The sequence below is a fragment of the Acinonyx jubatus genome, chromosome A1 (genome assembly GCF_027475565.1).
Source record: "Acinonyx jubatus isolate Ajub_Pintada_27869175 chromosome A1, VMU_Ajub_asm_v1.0, whole genome shotgun sequence".
Classification (NCBI taxonomy): Eukaryota; Metazoa; Chordata; class Mammalia; order Carnivora; family Felidae; genus Acinonyx; species Acinonyx jubatus.
In genome coordinates, this window is record NC_069380.1 from 224,384,591 (window position 1) to 224,397,841 (window position 13,251).

Consider the following 13,251-nt stretch of genomic DNA (forward strand, 5'->3'; position numbering starts at 1 on the left):
CCCTGCCCCCCAACACAAGGTTAAGGATAAACATAATTGATTAGTATGTCACAGAGCTTTGGGCTGCTAATCCCTGGGGAAAAGTTCTTCCTTTCAATCCTGGACTGGTGTGGAAATCATAACACTGAGTAAGGAGATGCCGGGTGAGTGGTAAGGTACAAACGCTGGGTAGGTGCCTGGACAGCTCAACTGGAACCAAAGTCTAGAACAGACATGCCATGAGTATCAGTCACAGTGACCTGCTACAGGCCGTCACTGTAGCTGCCTACGAACACAAAGGGTAGGGTCCATTTTCTCATGGTCACAGTAATGTATCATGGGAAGAACTTTCAATGGGGTCAGTTAAATGACAGGAGTTATGCAAAACCATACACACTTCCAAGTGGGAACGTGCTAGAAAGATCAATGAAGAACTCCCGTTTAAAACAAAAAGAAGAACTCTTGTTTCGTGTGGCTATCTGGGTGACAGAAAGCCCCTTGGTCTGAGCTAATTGCTTTCCAACTCTTCTACCAGGAAACTAACTGAGAGCAGGCACAGTACAGTGTGCATTAGACGTCCGGCTTGAGTAGTACACACAAGTGATTATCCCCAGTACAAAAGATCTGGATGTTGTTTTCATCTGCCACAGCAATTAATTTTATTTCTACTAGCACAGCAGTATGAACATGGGAGAAAACATTAGCATCAAAAACATTAAGTCGCTCTTAGAAAGGATTTGTAACTTTGAAGTAGCAGACCATTAGGCAAGATTTTAAAAGCTATTTTGTATTTATTGAAGTTCAAAACAGCCTAGCAAAGTACCTTCAAAATAAAGATGACCAAAATAAACTAGAAAAGTATTTCCAAAATAAAGATGACCAAAAATTCGTTAGCCCGAGCGTATTAGTTGTCAGTTGCTGCTCTAACCTAACACATTACCATAAACTTAGTGACTTAACACAAGCGTATTATCTTACAGTTCTGCAGGTTAGAGATCCGACACGGGTTCCGTCCCACTGGGCTAAAATCAAGGTGTGGGCAGGGCCACGTTCCTTTCTGGGGGCCTTGGGGAAGACTCTGTTCTCTTCCCTTTTCACCTTCAGAGACCATCCACATTCCATGGGTCATGGCTCCTTCCTCCATCTTCAGAGCCAGAAATAATGCGTCTCTCTCTCTCTCTCTGTTCTGTTATTTTACATTTTCCTCTGATCCTGACCCTCTCCCAATTCCTCTCCTCCCCTCTTAAGGACCCTTGGGATTACACTGGGCCCACCTGGAGAACCCAGAACAACCTCCCAGGTCAGATTAGTACCTTCATCCCACCTGCAATCTTCTTCTTCTTTGCCATCTAACCCAACGTATTCCCAGGTCCCAGGGATTTGGACACAGGCATGGTGATCGGGGGTGGCATTATTTTACCTACCACACGTTAAATACACAGGTAAATACACATTAGATACACCACAGTTAGTATTTTGTAATAGTTCAATAGTTGTCATTCAGTTACCTTAATCTACAGAATTAATCTTTTTTATCATAAAACATATTCAACTGGCCAGATGCAACAGTAACAAAAAAGTGTAAAGTGATATAAAACAAATTGTACAAGATTACAAAGTAGTGATGATTTGTGTGTGTTCATATATGTATATATAAAACTATACAATGTATATACATGTGTATGCGTGTGTGTGTGTGTGTGTGTGTGTGTGTGTATACGCATACCCCACACACATAGTTTTACAGTTAATTAAGTGGTTCTAGAAAATCAATATGCCATAAAGATTCCTGGGAAAGTAATGCTTATAAAATAAGGCCATGTTTATAAAGATCTCAAATCAAAGACAAGGTTCCTAATGAGAACATCCAGGTTACAGACAAATTCGTTCCTGGTTAGTCCTTTCCCCTTCTCCTCTCGCTTTTTTTCCTGTTGTACTGCCCAGATTTCCTTTCCCAGTGCCCTTAAAGGCCTGTGGCATGTGAAATGACTAGAGCCCGTGTGAACAAGGTCAAACCACCAAACACAAATAGGCCGGTTTGGAGGAAGTCACTGGAAAACAAAAGCATGCCATCCGTGCACCTCTGTGTCCAGGGCACCTGCAGCTCCGGAGAAGAAGGTCCCGCCCCTTTCAATGGTCGCAACACCAGCTTTGGTTCTCCACCTGGACTTTGCTTGAACGTGTGACCGCTGTGAACGGCGAGGGCCGGTGCCCAGCCGACGCCAGACTTAAAAGACAGGAATGTGATAGTGGCGGTCATTCTCCGTCAGCAGGGAGATCTCGGGCCACTCCCTGAACGGCAAGTCTGGGTAGCAGACCTCAAAGTCTCTGGAGTTAAACTTGAACAGTCTGAACACTTTTATCTTTATTTCAAGGGAGTGTCCAAGAATAAACATATCGATCTGGAGAAGAGACGAGAGAGAGGTCACAAACACACATTTCCAATTTCCCGCCCCCACCAGGGGAGGGAGCGTGTTCTCCTGAAGCTTAGGAAGCAGTGCCCTTGCTTAGGAACCAGACCCACACATGAACCACCGAAAGGCCAGCGTCAGGAACAAATGCCCACGATGCGGAAGGCAGGGGACAAGCAGAGCAACATCTCTGTAGACCAGCATGAAGTTACAGGGCGTAAAAAAAAAAAAAAAAAAAAAAAAAAAACAACAACTAATAAAAAGTAAAGGATGCTCACTCACAGTTAAAATCACACTGTTTTCCAACTAGTTTCAGATAAATTTTTGTAAAAAAATGGCAGGTAATTTTGCACACCGCCTAAGAGAGCAAAGCAAAACAAAAGAAAACCTCTTTTCTATGGGAATGAAAAAGTCTTATGTGGATTTTAAAGGTTTTAATAACTTCTTTTTTTTAACCTAAAGTTGATTCATTAGTTTTAATCATCTCTACACCCAACACGGGACTGCAACTCACGACCCGGGGATCAAGAGTCGTATGCTCTTCCGACGGAGCCAGCCGGGCGCCCCTAGGGTTTTTCCAATAGTGTCTATTTATCTGCACTAAGGAACCAAACGCTTTCCCAAACGTTATCTCCTTCTCCAGCTGGACTTTCTCTCGGTTGAACTCTGCTGTGGGACAACTGCCACCATCTGAGAAGCAGAGTGAGAGCTCAGAAGGGCCTCCAGCACCGCGCAGGGGCCACGGGGCTTGACAGACACACGGCACACTGCACGGAGCAGTGAGGTTTTTACTCTTCTTTTCCTCCTTTCAGGGGCAACGACATCAAGCCGCTGCTTCGCCGCAGGTGGGTTTATCAGCTGAAAGTAAACTCCACACACCTGTGTGTTTAGGCACTGCCATGGGGTCCTGAACACATTCTTCTGCCCCAATTACCTGCTCCAGTCCACATGTGTCGCCCACAGAATTCAGGTGGTTCATCATGAAGCTCAAAGGGTCAGAGGATGTTTCCCGGGAAAACAGGAGCCGAAAAAGACTGGGAATGACTTTCTGAGTCTTCATTTGCTCATAAGCTTCAGTGACTTGATAGAGCATGATGAACTTTAGAGCTTCATAAAGTTTATATTCCAGAATCGCATCAGAAAAGAGGATGTTGCACATACTTCCTCTCTTGTGATAATCTTTAATTCCACTAAATTCAGTCCACTGGAAACACAGATGTGAGAGTGAGATTTACAGGGTAGAGGTGAATACCGACAGCATGGCATAGTTTTAAAGTACGTATAAAAATAAACCAGAGATTAATAGAGGGGACCTTTAACTTTTCATTTTTGACCCTGATTTTTAAAAAATTTTTTTTTCAACGTTTATTTATTTTTGGGACAGAGAGAGACAGAGCATGAATGGGGGAGGGGCAGAGAGAGAGGGAGACACAGAATCGGAAACAGGCTCCAGGCTCTGAGCCATCAGCCCAGAGCCTGACGCGGGGCTCGAACTCACGGACCGCGAGATCGTGACCGGGCTGAAGTCGGACGCTTAACCGACTGCGCCACCCAGGCGCCCCTGACCCTGATTTTTTTAAAAAAAATTTTAATCTTTATTTATTTCCGAGAGAGAGAGTGAGAGAGAGCGTGAGTGGGGGAAGGCCGGAGACAGAGGGAGACACAGAATCCAAAGCAGGCTCCAGGCTCCGAGCTGTCGTAGGGCTCGAACTCACAAACCACGAGATCATGGGCTGAAGTCGGACGTTCAACCGACTGAGCCACCAGGCGCCCCTGACCCCGATTTTTTTTAACCACAAGTATATATTACTTTTATAATAACAAACTAGCTTAAATATCTTTCAAAAAAGCACCACCGATTAGGTAAAAAACCAAGCAAGTCAGTTTCCTAAGACAGCTTAATACAGCTGGGTCGCACGGCAGATATTCCAGAGACAAACAGTAATAACTAGTATTCTTTGCCACTCACCATGTGCCAAGCACGGTTTAAAGCCACATGTATTAACTTATTCAATCCTCACAATAACAGTACAAGGGACACAATATTCACATATCGGTGTTACACATCAAAAAACCACAGCACAGAAATTTTACGGTATTTACCGGGGAGGGTTCATTTCAACAATTCCAAATCTGTGTCTATTAAAAGGCAGGAAAACTCTTAGTTCAAATGACAGCGTCTGTGGTGTCCCCAAGTTATTAATGGGGCATATTCCAGAAGTGCATTTCTGAATGCCCTGTCTGGACCTTGCACCACATCTCTCTGGGGAAAACGAAGGTACGGGACTGTACCCACAAAGGCCTCCTGAACCCATAACGGGCCTAATGATCACGTACAACGCTGCTCTCGTTGGTTACTTGGGAGGAGAAAGAACAGGAAAGCCCATCGTCAGCTCCTGGAAGAGGCGCTCCTGCCCACAGGCCCTCCCCGCGAGGCATCGGGCGACAGGCCTGACAGAGAAGTCACTCACTGCACCCGGGTGTGTGCTTTCATTCCTCGTCTTTTCTTCCCCCAGACACTCACCTGCGTTTTCAATAATTCCACACATTTACGTAACTTTCCAAACACATTGGAACCTGTATACTTCTCAGGACCAAAACTGTATTGCTGGATCCAATTACAACCTTGTGAAAAGAGCAGTTTTTCAGGAAGCTTGAAAAGGAAGGAGATGCCAACCGTGATTAGTACCTCAACGTTTATGACATTACAACCTAGAATATGTCACGGCACACGATCTTATCTCACTCAGGAATCTCCATTTAAAAAGACTAAATAAAAACATAGAGTTTCTTCTTTTAGATCTGCGGATTAAGGGATCTGGATCATATTCTTTCCCTCTTTTTTTTTTTTTTTTTTTTTTTTTTGAGAGAGAGAGAGAGGGAGCACAAGCAGGAGAGAGGGGCAGAGAGGGAGAGAATCTTTTCCTTTTTTAATGTTTCCTTATTTATTTTTGAGAGAGTGAGAGGCAGAGACAGAGCATGAGTGGGGGAGGGGGCAGAGGGAGAGAAAGAGAGAATCTTAAGCAGGCTCCATGCTCAGCGTGGAGCCTGACTTGGGGCTTGATCCCACGAACCACGAGACCATGACCTGAGCCGAAACCAAGAGTTGGACACTTGACCCACTGGGCCACCCAGGCACCCCACAGAGAGAGACAGAATCTTAAGTGGGCTCCACACCTAGCATGGAGCCCAACGCGGGTCTCAAACTCACAACTGTGAGATCAGATCACGACCTGAGCCAACATTCAAGAGTTGGATGCTTAACCGACTGAGCCGCCCAGGTGCCCCTGGATCGTATTCTTCTTCTTTTTTTTTTTTAATGTTTATTTTTGAGAGAGAGAGAGAGACAAAGTACAAGGAGAGGGGGGGAGAGAGAGAGAGAGAGAGAAAGGGAGACACAGAATCCAAAGCAGGATCCAGGCTCCAAGCTGTCAGCACAGAGCCTGATGCGGGACTTGAACCCACAAACTGTGAAATCATCACCTGAGCTGAAGTCAGACGCTTAACCGACTGAGCCACCCAGGCGCCCCGTGGATCATATTCTTAATTTACAATTTCACAGCTGATGAAAACCTACATGAAGATTTTGTCTATGAAACCATCTTTCTGCATAAAACACTTCCCAAACTGCCTAGGTATATCCGTTTAGAAATTCTGTTTACCCTAAGAACGCTAGAATACCGTAGCATATCGCAGAGCATATGGATTTTAGAATAAGGCACTTGGGGGTCCAAACCTCACTCTGTCACTCACCAGCCAAGAGACTGCTCAACCAGTGCAGATTATTTACCCTCTGAGCCTCATCCTCTACCATAAATCAAGGACAAGATATCCATTTTACAGGACTCTGGCTGGGACTAAGTAAGACCACAGAATTTGTAAGACTCTGATCCAGTGAAGGGATCTAACCCATACCCCACCTGGCTGAGCCTGGGGAACCCCGGGGTGTGGCCGTATTCTCTGTCCTCGGCAGCTGGCCGCAGGGCTGGCACCCTGCACACACTTGATGAGTGCTTCCTAGATAAAATGAAACTAATAAAAGCAACTCTCAAGGAAGAAATGGGAAGGAAATAGAGCATGTGCAGCTATATATATGCATATACTTTATACACTCCTATTTCTTTGTGCTTCTGCCCTTAAATGTACATCCTAGGTTGAACTTCCTGCATTCAAAATGAAAATTCAGGTTGTTCATCAAGAATGTACTGCCTCAGGGCACCTCAGTGACTCAGTTGGTTGAGCGTCCGACTCTCAATTTCAGTTCAGGTCACGATCCCAGGGTTGTGGGATCGAGCCCTGCATCGGGCTCCATGCTGAGTGTAGAGCCTGCTTACGATGTTCTCTTTCTCTCCCTCTCTGCCCCTCGCCCCTACTCATGCTCGCTGTCTCTCTCTCTCTCTCTCTCTCTCTCTCCCTAAAAAGTAAAAAACAAAAAATAAAGAATAAAAATAAATAAAATAAAATAAAATAAAGAATATATTGCTTTATACCATTAAAATGAAAAAAAAAACCAACAAGGCACAGACTGGGAGAAAATATTTGCAAATCACATATCTGATAAAGCACTTGTGTTCAGAATATATAAAGAAATCTCAAAATCCAATCAATAATAAAATAAGAAGGGGCAAAAGATTTGAACAGACACTTCTGTAAAAAGATAATAATGGATGGCCAATAAGCACATGGAAAGATGTTCATCCCTCCTCACTAGCGGAATGCCCACTAAAAGCACAGTGACGCCAGCGCACATCTATCACAATGGCTAAAAAAACCCAAAAAACAAAAAACCCCAAATCTGACAATCCTGGTTAGAACTGGGAACAACTGGAACTCTTACCCGCTACTGGTGGAAATGCAAAATGGCCGCACCACACAGGAGATCAGTTTGGTAGGTTCTTATGAACTCGGACCTACACCTACCACATGAGCCAACAATCTCACTCCCAGGCATTCGCCCAAAAGGAATGAAAACTTCCATTCATACAAAATCTTGTACGGGATTGTCAAAAACTAGAGATAATCCAGATGTCCTTCAACTGAAGAACGGATAAACAAACTATGTCATACTTACATCAAGGAATATCACTCAACAGTAAAAAGGAATGAACTACAAATTCACAGAATGTGGATGAATTGAAATGCATTTTTTAAAAAAGTTTTTTAATGTTTTATTTTTGAGAGACAGAGAGAGAGTATGAGCAGGGGAAGGAACAGAGAAAGAGAGACAGACAAACAGAATCCAAAGCAGGCTCCAGGCTCAGAGCTGTTAGCACAGAGCCCGACGCGAGGCTTGAACTCGTGAACCACGAGATCATGACCTGAGCCGAAGTCGGACGCTTAACTGACTGAGCCACCCAGGCACCCCTGAATTGCAATGCATTTTGCTAAGTGAGAGAAGTCAGATGCAAAAGGCTACACACTGGATAGTTCATTGATATGACATTCTAGAAAAGGTAAAACCATAGGGTCTTAAGACCAACCAGCGATGGCCCTGGGCTAGGGGTGAGGAAGGGCTGACTACAAAGGAACAGTGGAGAATCTCTGGAGCGCTCTATGCATTTGTTAAACCTCAAATAACCGTAGAGTAAAAAAGTGCGTTTCAGTAGACCACCTTGCTTCTGAAGAATGGATGCCCTTCTCGAGCAAAGATGGTGGCATCCAAAGCAAACACAACTGAGCATGGCGGCCTTTCTGAGATGGAGGGGGCCACAGGGCCTTCGAAGGCTCCTTCAACCTCAGGACGCACAAAGCCGCCCACTGAAGACCCAGCCATCTGCGCTACAGTTCTTGTCAACGCAACGTTCCCCGCCCCTCCCCCCCGCCCCGTTTCCAGCGGACATACCTTCACAATGTCTCTTTCTTTCATCCACGATGGAAAGGAGAGGCCCTGGCTGAATATCTGAAACAACACTGACCTCAGTGCGTCATAGTTGTCTCTCTTTACTTGTCGGACACATTTGATGTGATGCCTCCAAAACAGCTCCTCGTAAGCCTGTCCACACAAAAACAGAAAGTTCGTTTTCAAACCCTCTGGATAAGGGAATAGAGAGAGTGAATTCACTGTATTGTCAGCGAGGCATTACCCCCAAAGAAAGGGGGCAACAGAGACAATAACAATTATAAATTATGAATGCGACCACATGTCACTATTTTATTCTGAGAGCAGGGGAGGTGAGCAGGGGAGGGACAGAGAGAGAGGGAAAGAGAGAATCCCAAGCAGGCTCCGCACTACCAGCACATAGCCCAATGCGGGGCTCGAATCTATGAACGAGGAGACCATGACCTGAGCCGAGATCAAAAGTCAGAGGCTTAACCGACTGAGCCATCCAGATACCCCATGAGGACATGTCATTTCAAAGGGACACTTGTGGGGCACCTGGCGGTTCGGTAGGTTAAGCGGCGACTTTGGCTCAGATCATGATCTCGTGGTTCGTGGGTTTAAGCCCCATGTTGGGCTCTGTGCTGACAGCCTGGAGCCTGAAGTCTCCTTCGGATTCTGTATCTTCCCCCTCTCTCTCTCTCTCTCTCTCTCTCTTAAAAATAAATAAACATTAAAAATTCTTTAAATAAAAATAAAAAAAATAAAAGGACATTTGTGTGTATTCAGTCTGTGTCATGCTTTTTCAACTGACACCTTCCTGGAAGCCCAGGAGCAAAAGAATGCCATTTAGGGGTGATGATGGCTATAATGTGGCCAAAGGGAAAAGAAAATACTATATACGTTTAAGACCTCGCTAAAAATGACTTGAAACAAAAATTTCTTTTTTTTTAATTTTTAAAAAATGTTTATTTATTATTGAGAAACAGAGACAGAGCACAAGCAGGGGAGGGGCAGAGAGAAGGGGACACACAGAATCGGAAGCAGGCTCCAGGCTCTGAGCTGTCAACACAGAGCCCAACGCGGGGCTCAAACTCACAAACCGCGAGATCATGACCGGAGCCAAAGTCAGACGCTTAACCGACTGAGCCACCCAGGCGCCCCTTGAAATAAAAACTTCTCGTTGCTGACAAGGTTGGATAGCACCGCTGGGAAAAGTTACCAAGGTCGGTCCAATGGAAAATTCTAAAACTCCTCAAAATTTTACATCCAGGTGCCTAATCCCTGCAAAGACAGAAGGTCCCCCTGCTTGTCCAGAGAGCCCGTAGGCTTGGCGGACAGAGCTGAAGAGTGCCACCCTCAAGTTTCCTGAAGTGACAGCCATCGTCCACGCCCTCAGTAAAGCAGGGCGGAATGTTAGTGTCCTGATTTTTACACACAAATTCCCCTTCGTCCGTGACCTGTATAAACTGACGCACCTTCCGCATCAGCTTGGCACGCGGCGTCTCTCCCTTCCACTCTCTCGCAGAGTAACTGAGGAGATCGACCTCCGCCTCCACGCTGAGGTTCCCTGGACCAAATCAGATAGGAAAGGTAGTGAATTTTCCCTTTTCCTCGCCCTTCTTGAACCCTCCCTGCACCTTAGAAATAAGAAAACATGAAAATACTTACTTTTGAACTTTCTCTGCAGATATCCAATCCACCTAAAAGGTAAAGGGAAAATAACATCAAAAATCTACTCTGGAAAGCAAGGGTCTATTGGTGAAACCGGAGGATAATACAACCACCTACCATTTCAGCCGGCGCCCTAAATAGGAGTGCATCCTCCTCACGTAGCAGAGGGCAGCCACCAGGAATGCTACCGCCAGCGTCACTGAGCCCCTGGCTATCTTCCACGCAGTATCCAAGGCTTGGCTGGTGACCAGCGTCCAGGAGTGAACTTGGTCACTTCCTGCAAAAATTTAATAATAGAAAAAAGACACATCACAATTACCCAAGTCTGCTTTAAGGGAGGGAAATATATCGCTCATTGTACCTGCCAAGTGTCTGTCATTGAGTACATGAACAGTTTTTAAGGCATTCAAAAATTCAATCTGAAAGTTAAAGAAACACCCAGTTCTCCTCTAATCAATGTCGTATGTAAGAATGTCTTTGTCCCACACAATTCACGAGGAATAATCATAGAGCATAGGCTTCGGAATCCCTCAGACCTGTTCAAAACCCATGTCTCGACTACCCTGGCTGTGTGACTGTGAGAAAGCTCACTTCTCTACTCCCAATTGTCTTGACTGCAACACTGGGGAAAAATGCCGATCTCCCCGGAGAAAGATGGAACGAAATTAATTAAGAATGCACCCTGTGTTGCATATCTGCTGAATCCGAGAATGGTTCCAGCAGGGATCCTGCTCCACACCACAGTCCTTCAGTGATGCCACCACCATGTGCATCTGCCCACTTGGGTTTGTTTTGTTTGTTTTTTAAGTAGAGAGAGAGCACAATTGGAGGAGGGGGCAGAGGGAGAAAGAGAGAATCTCCAGCAGGCTCCACGCTCAGCGCAGAGCCCAATGTGGGACTCAATCCCACAACCTCGGGATCATGACCTGAGCTGAAATCAGGAGTTGGACACTCAATTGACAGAGTGTCCCAGGTGCCCCGCCTTTTTTTTTTTTTTTTTTTTAATTTTAGAGCCACTTGGATATTCTTAAAGCATTAGGAGCGATGACAGATGGCATCACCTTAACACACACAATGAGTGGTCCAAACCGCGGGCACACAGACATCATTTCCAGGGAGTGGACACCTCAGCAGAGCTGTGAGGTGGAGACAGATGTGCTGTGTGTGGTCCACACTGCAATTCCTGATTTGGCCAGAGAGCATGAAAGGGCCTCAAGAGCTCCAACCGCATACTTGCAATATCTTACTACGTGCAGCACATTCCCAATTATATGATGCTTGAGCATGTAAAATGCCGAAGTACAAATGAGGAAGAGAACTTTTGAATAGTGGCCAAACCTCCCGGGGTTCATTGTGAAATCTTCCCCTCCCGGGCACAAGGTTTAGTAAAATTCCAGTGATTAACGGTAGTAAAAGCCTCAGCAATTCAGAATCTACAGTTTTAGCATTTTTTTTTTTAAAGTAGGCTCCACACCCAATGTGGGGCTTGAACTCCTGGCCCTGAGATCAAGAGTCGCATGCCCCACCGACTGAGCCAGCCAGGTGCCCAAATTTTAGCATTTTTGACCATACCGATAGTTGATGTACATTTAAACTCTCACAAGAATTTACTAGCAAATAAAGAAATTAAGTTACCAGTGAATGAACCTAGACATATTTGCAATTACTTAAAAGGGCATTTTCTTCTTTTTTATGTTAGTTATTATTTTTTAATATAATTTATTGTCAAATTGGCTAACATGCAGTGTGTACAGTGTGCTCTTTTTGGGGGGTAGATTCCCATGATTCCTCGTTTATCTTCAACACCCAGTGCTCATCCGAACAAGTGCCCTCCTCAATGCCCATCACCCATTTGCCCCTCTCCCCCATCCCCCCTCCCATCAACCCTCAGTTTGTTCTCTGTATTTAAGAGTCTCTTATGGTTTGCCTCCCTCCCTCTCCGTTTGTAACCATTTTTTCCCCTTCCCCTCCCTCATGGCCTTCTGTTAAGTTTCTCAAATTCCACATATGAGTGAAAACATATATCTGTCCTTGTCTGACTTATTTCACTCAGCGTAATACCCTCCAGTTCCATCCACATTGCTGCAAATGGCAAGATTTCATTCTTTCTCATTGCCAAGTAGCATTCCATTGTATATATAAACCACATCTTCTTTATCCATTCATCAGTGGATGGATATTTAGGCTCTTTCCACAGTTTGGCTATTGTTGAAAGCGCTGCTGTAAACATTGAGATACATGTGCCCCTATGAATCAGCACTCTGTATCCTTTGGATAAATTCCTAGCAGTGCTACTGCTGGGTCGTAAGTTGTTCTACTTTTAATTTTTTGAGGAACCTCCACACTGTTTTCCAGAGCAGCGGCACCAGTTTGCACTCCCACCAACAGTGCAAGAGGGTTCCCGTTTCTCCACATCCTTGCCAGCATCTGTTGTTTCCTGAGTTGTTCACTTTAGCCACTCTGACTAGTGTGAGGTGATATCTCAGTGTGGCTTTGATTTGTATTTCCCTGATGATGAATGACGTTGACCATCTTTTCATGTGTCTGTTGGCCATCTATCCAAAGATGTCTTCTTTGGAACAGTGTCTATTCATGTCTTCTGCTCATTTCTTCACTAGGTTGTTCGTTTTTTGGGTGTTGAGTTTGGTAACTTCTTTATAGATTTTGGATACTAACCTTTATCTGATATGTCATTTGCAAATATCTTTTCCATTCCATTGGTTGCCTTTTAGTTTTATTGATTGTTTCCTTTGCAGTGCAGAAGCTTTTTATCTTGATGAGGTCTCAATAGTTCATTTTTGCTTTTAATTCCCTTGCCTTTGGAGACGTGTCAAGCAAGAAATTGCTGTGGCTGAGGTCAAAGAGGTTGTTGCCTGTTTTCTCCTCTAGGGTTTTGATGGTTTCCTGTCTCACATTTAGGTCTTTCATCCATCTTGAGTTTGTTTTTGGGTATGATGTAAGAAAGTGGGTCTATTTTCATTCTTCTGCACGTTGCTGTCCAGTTCTCCCTGCACCATTTGCTAAAGAGACTGTCTTTTTTTTCCATTGGATACTCTTTCCTGCTTTGTCAAAGATTAGTTGGCCATACATTTGTGGGTCCAATTCTGGGTCCTCTATTCTATTCCACTGGTCTATGTGTCTGTTTTGTGCCAATACCATACGGTCTTGATGATTACAACTTTGTAGTAGAGGCTAAAGTCTGGGATTGTGATGCCTACTGCTTTGGTTTTCTTTTTCAACATTACTTTGCCCATTGGGGGTCTTTGTGGTTCCATACACATTTTAGGATTGTTTGTTCTAGCTCTTAGAAGAATGCTGGTACAATTTTGATTGGGATTACATTGAATGTGTAGATTGCTTTGGGTAGTA

The 13,251-nt window shown here is 44.6% G+C and overlaps 1 protein-coding gene across 2 annotated transcripts in view; it reads right to left on the bottom strand.

The window, feature by feature from the left end:
* Positions 1-623: 623 nt before the first annotated feature.
* The window catches only part of OTULINL (OTU deubiquitinase with linear linkage specificity like), a 31,390-nt gene continuing 18,762 nt past the window's right edge, over positions 624-13,251 (bottom strand). The window contains exons 2-8 of one of the 2 annotated variants that reach the window (XM_027074397.2): positions 10,000-10,159; positions 9,880-9,911; positions 9,687-9,778; positions 8,233-8,382; positions 4,915-5,043; positions 3,325-3,594; positions 624-2,381 (exon numbers count right to left, since the gene is read on the bottom strand). In XM_027074397.2, the coding sequence (XP_026930198.2) occupies positions 2,208-2,381; positions 3,325-3,594; positions 4,915-5,043; positions 8,233-8,382; positions 9,687-9,778; positions 9,880-9,911; positions 10,000-10,159 (1,007 nt within the window). In that variant the 3' untranslated portion in view covers positions 624-2,207. The remainder of the gene's footprint in view (positions 2,382-3,324; positions 3,595-4,914; positions 5,044-8,232; positions 8,383-9,686; positions 9,779-9,879; positions 9,912-9,999; positions 10,160-13,251) is intronic. The other variant, XM_053202038.1, reaches the window with a different exon arrangement.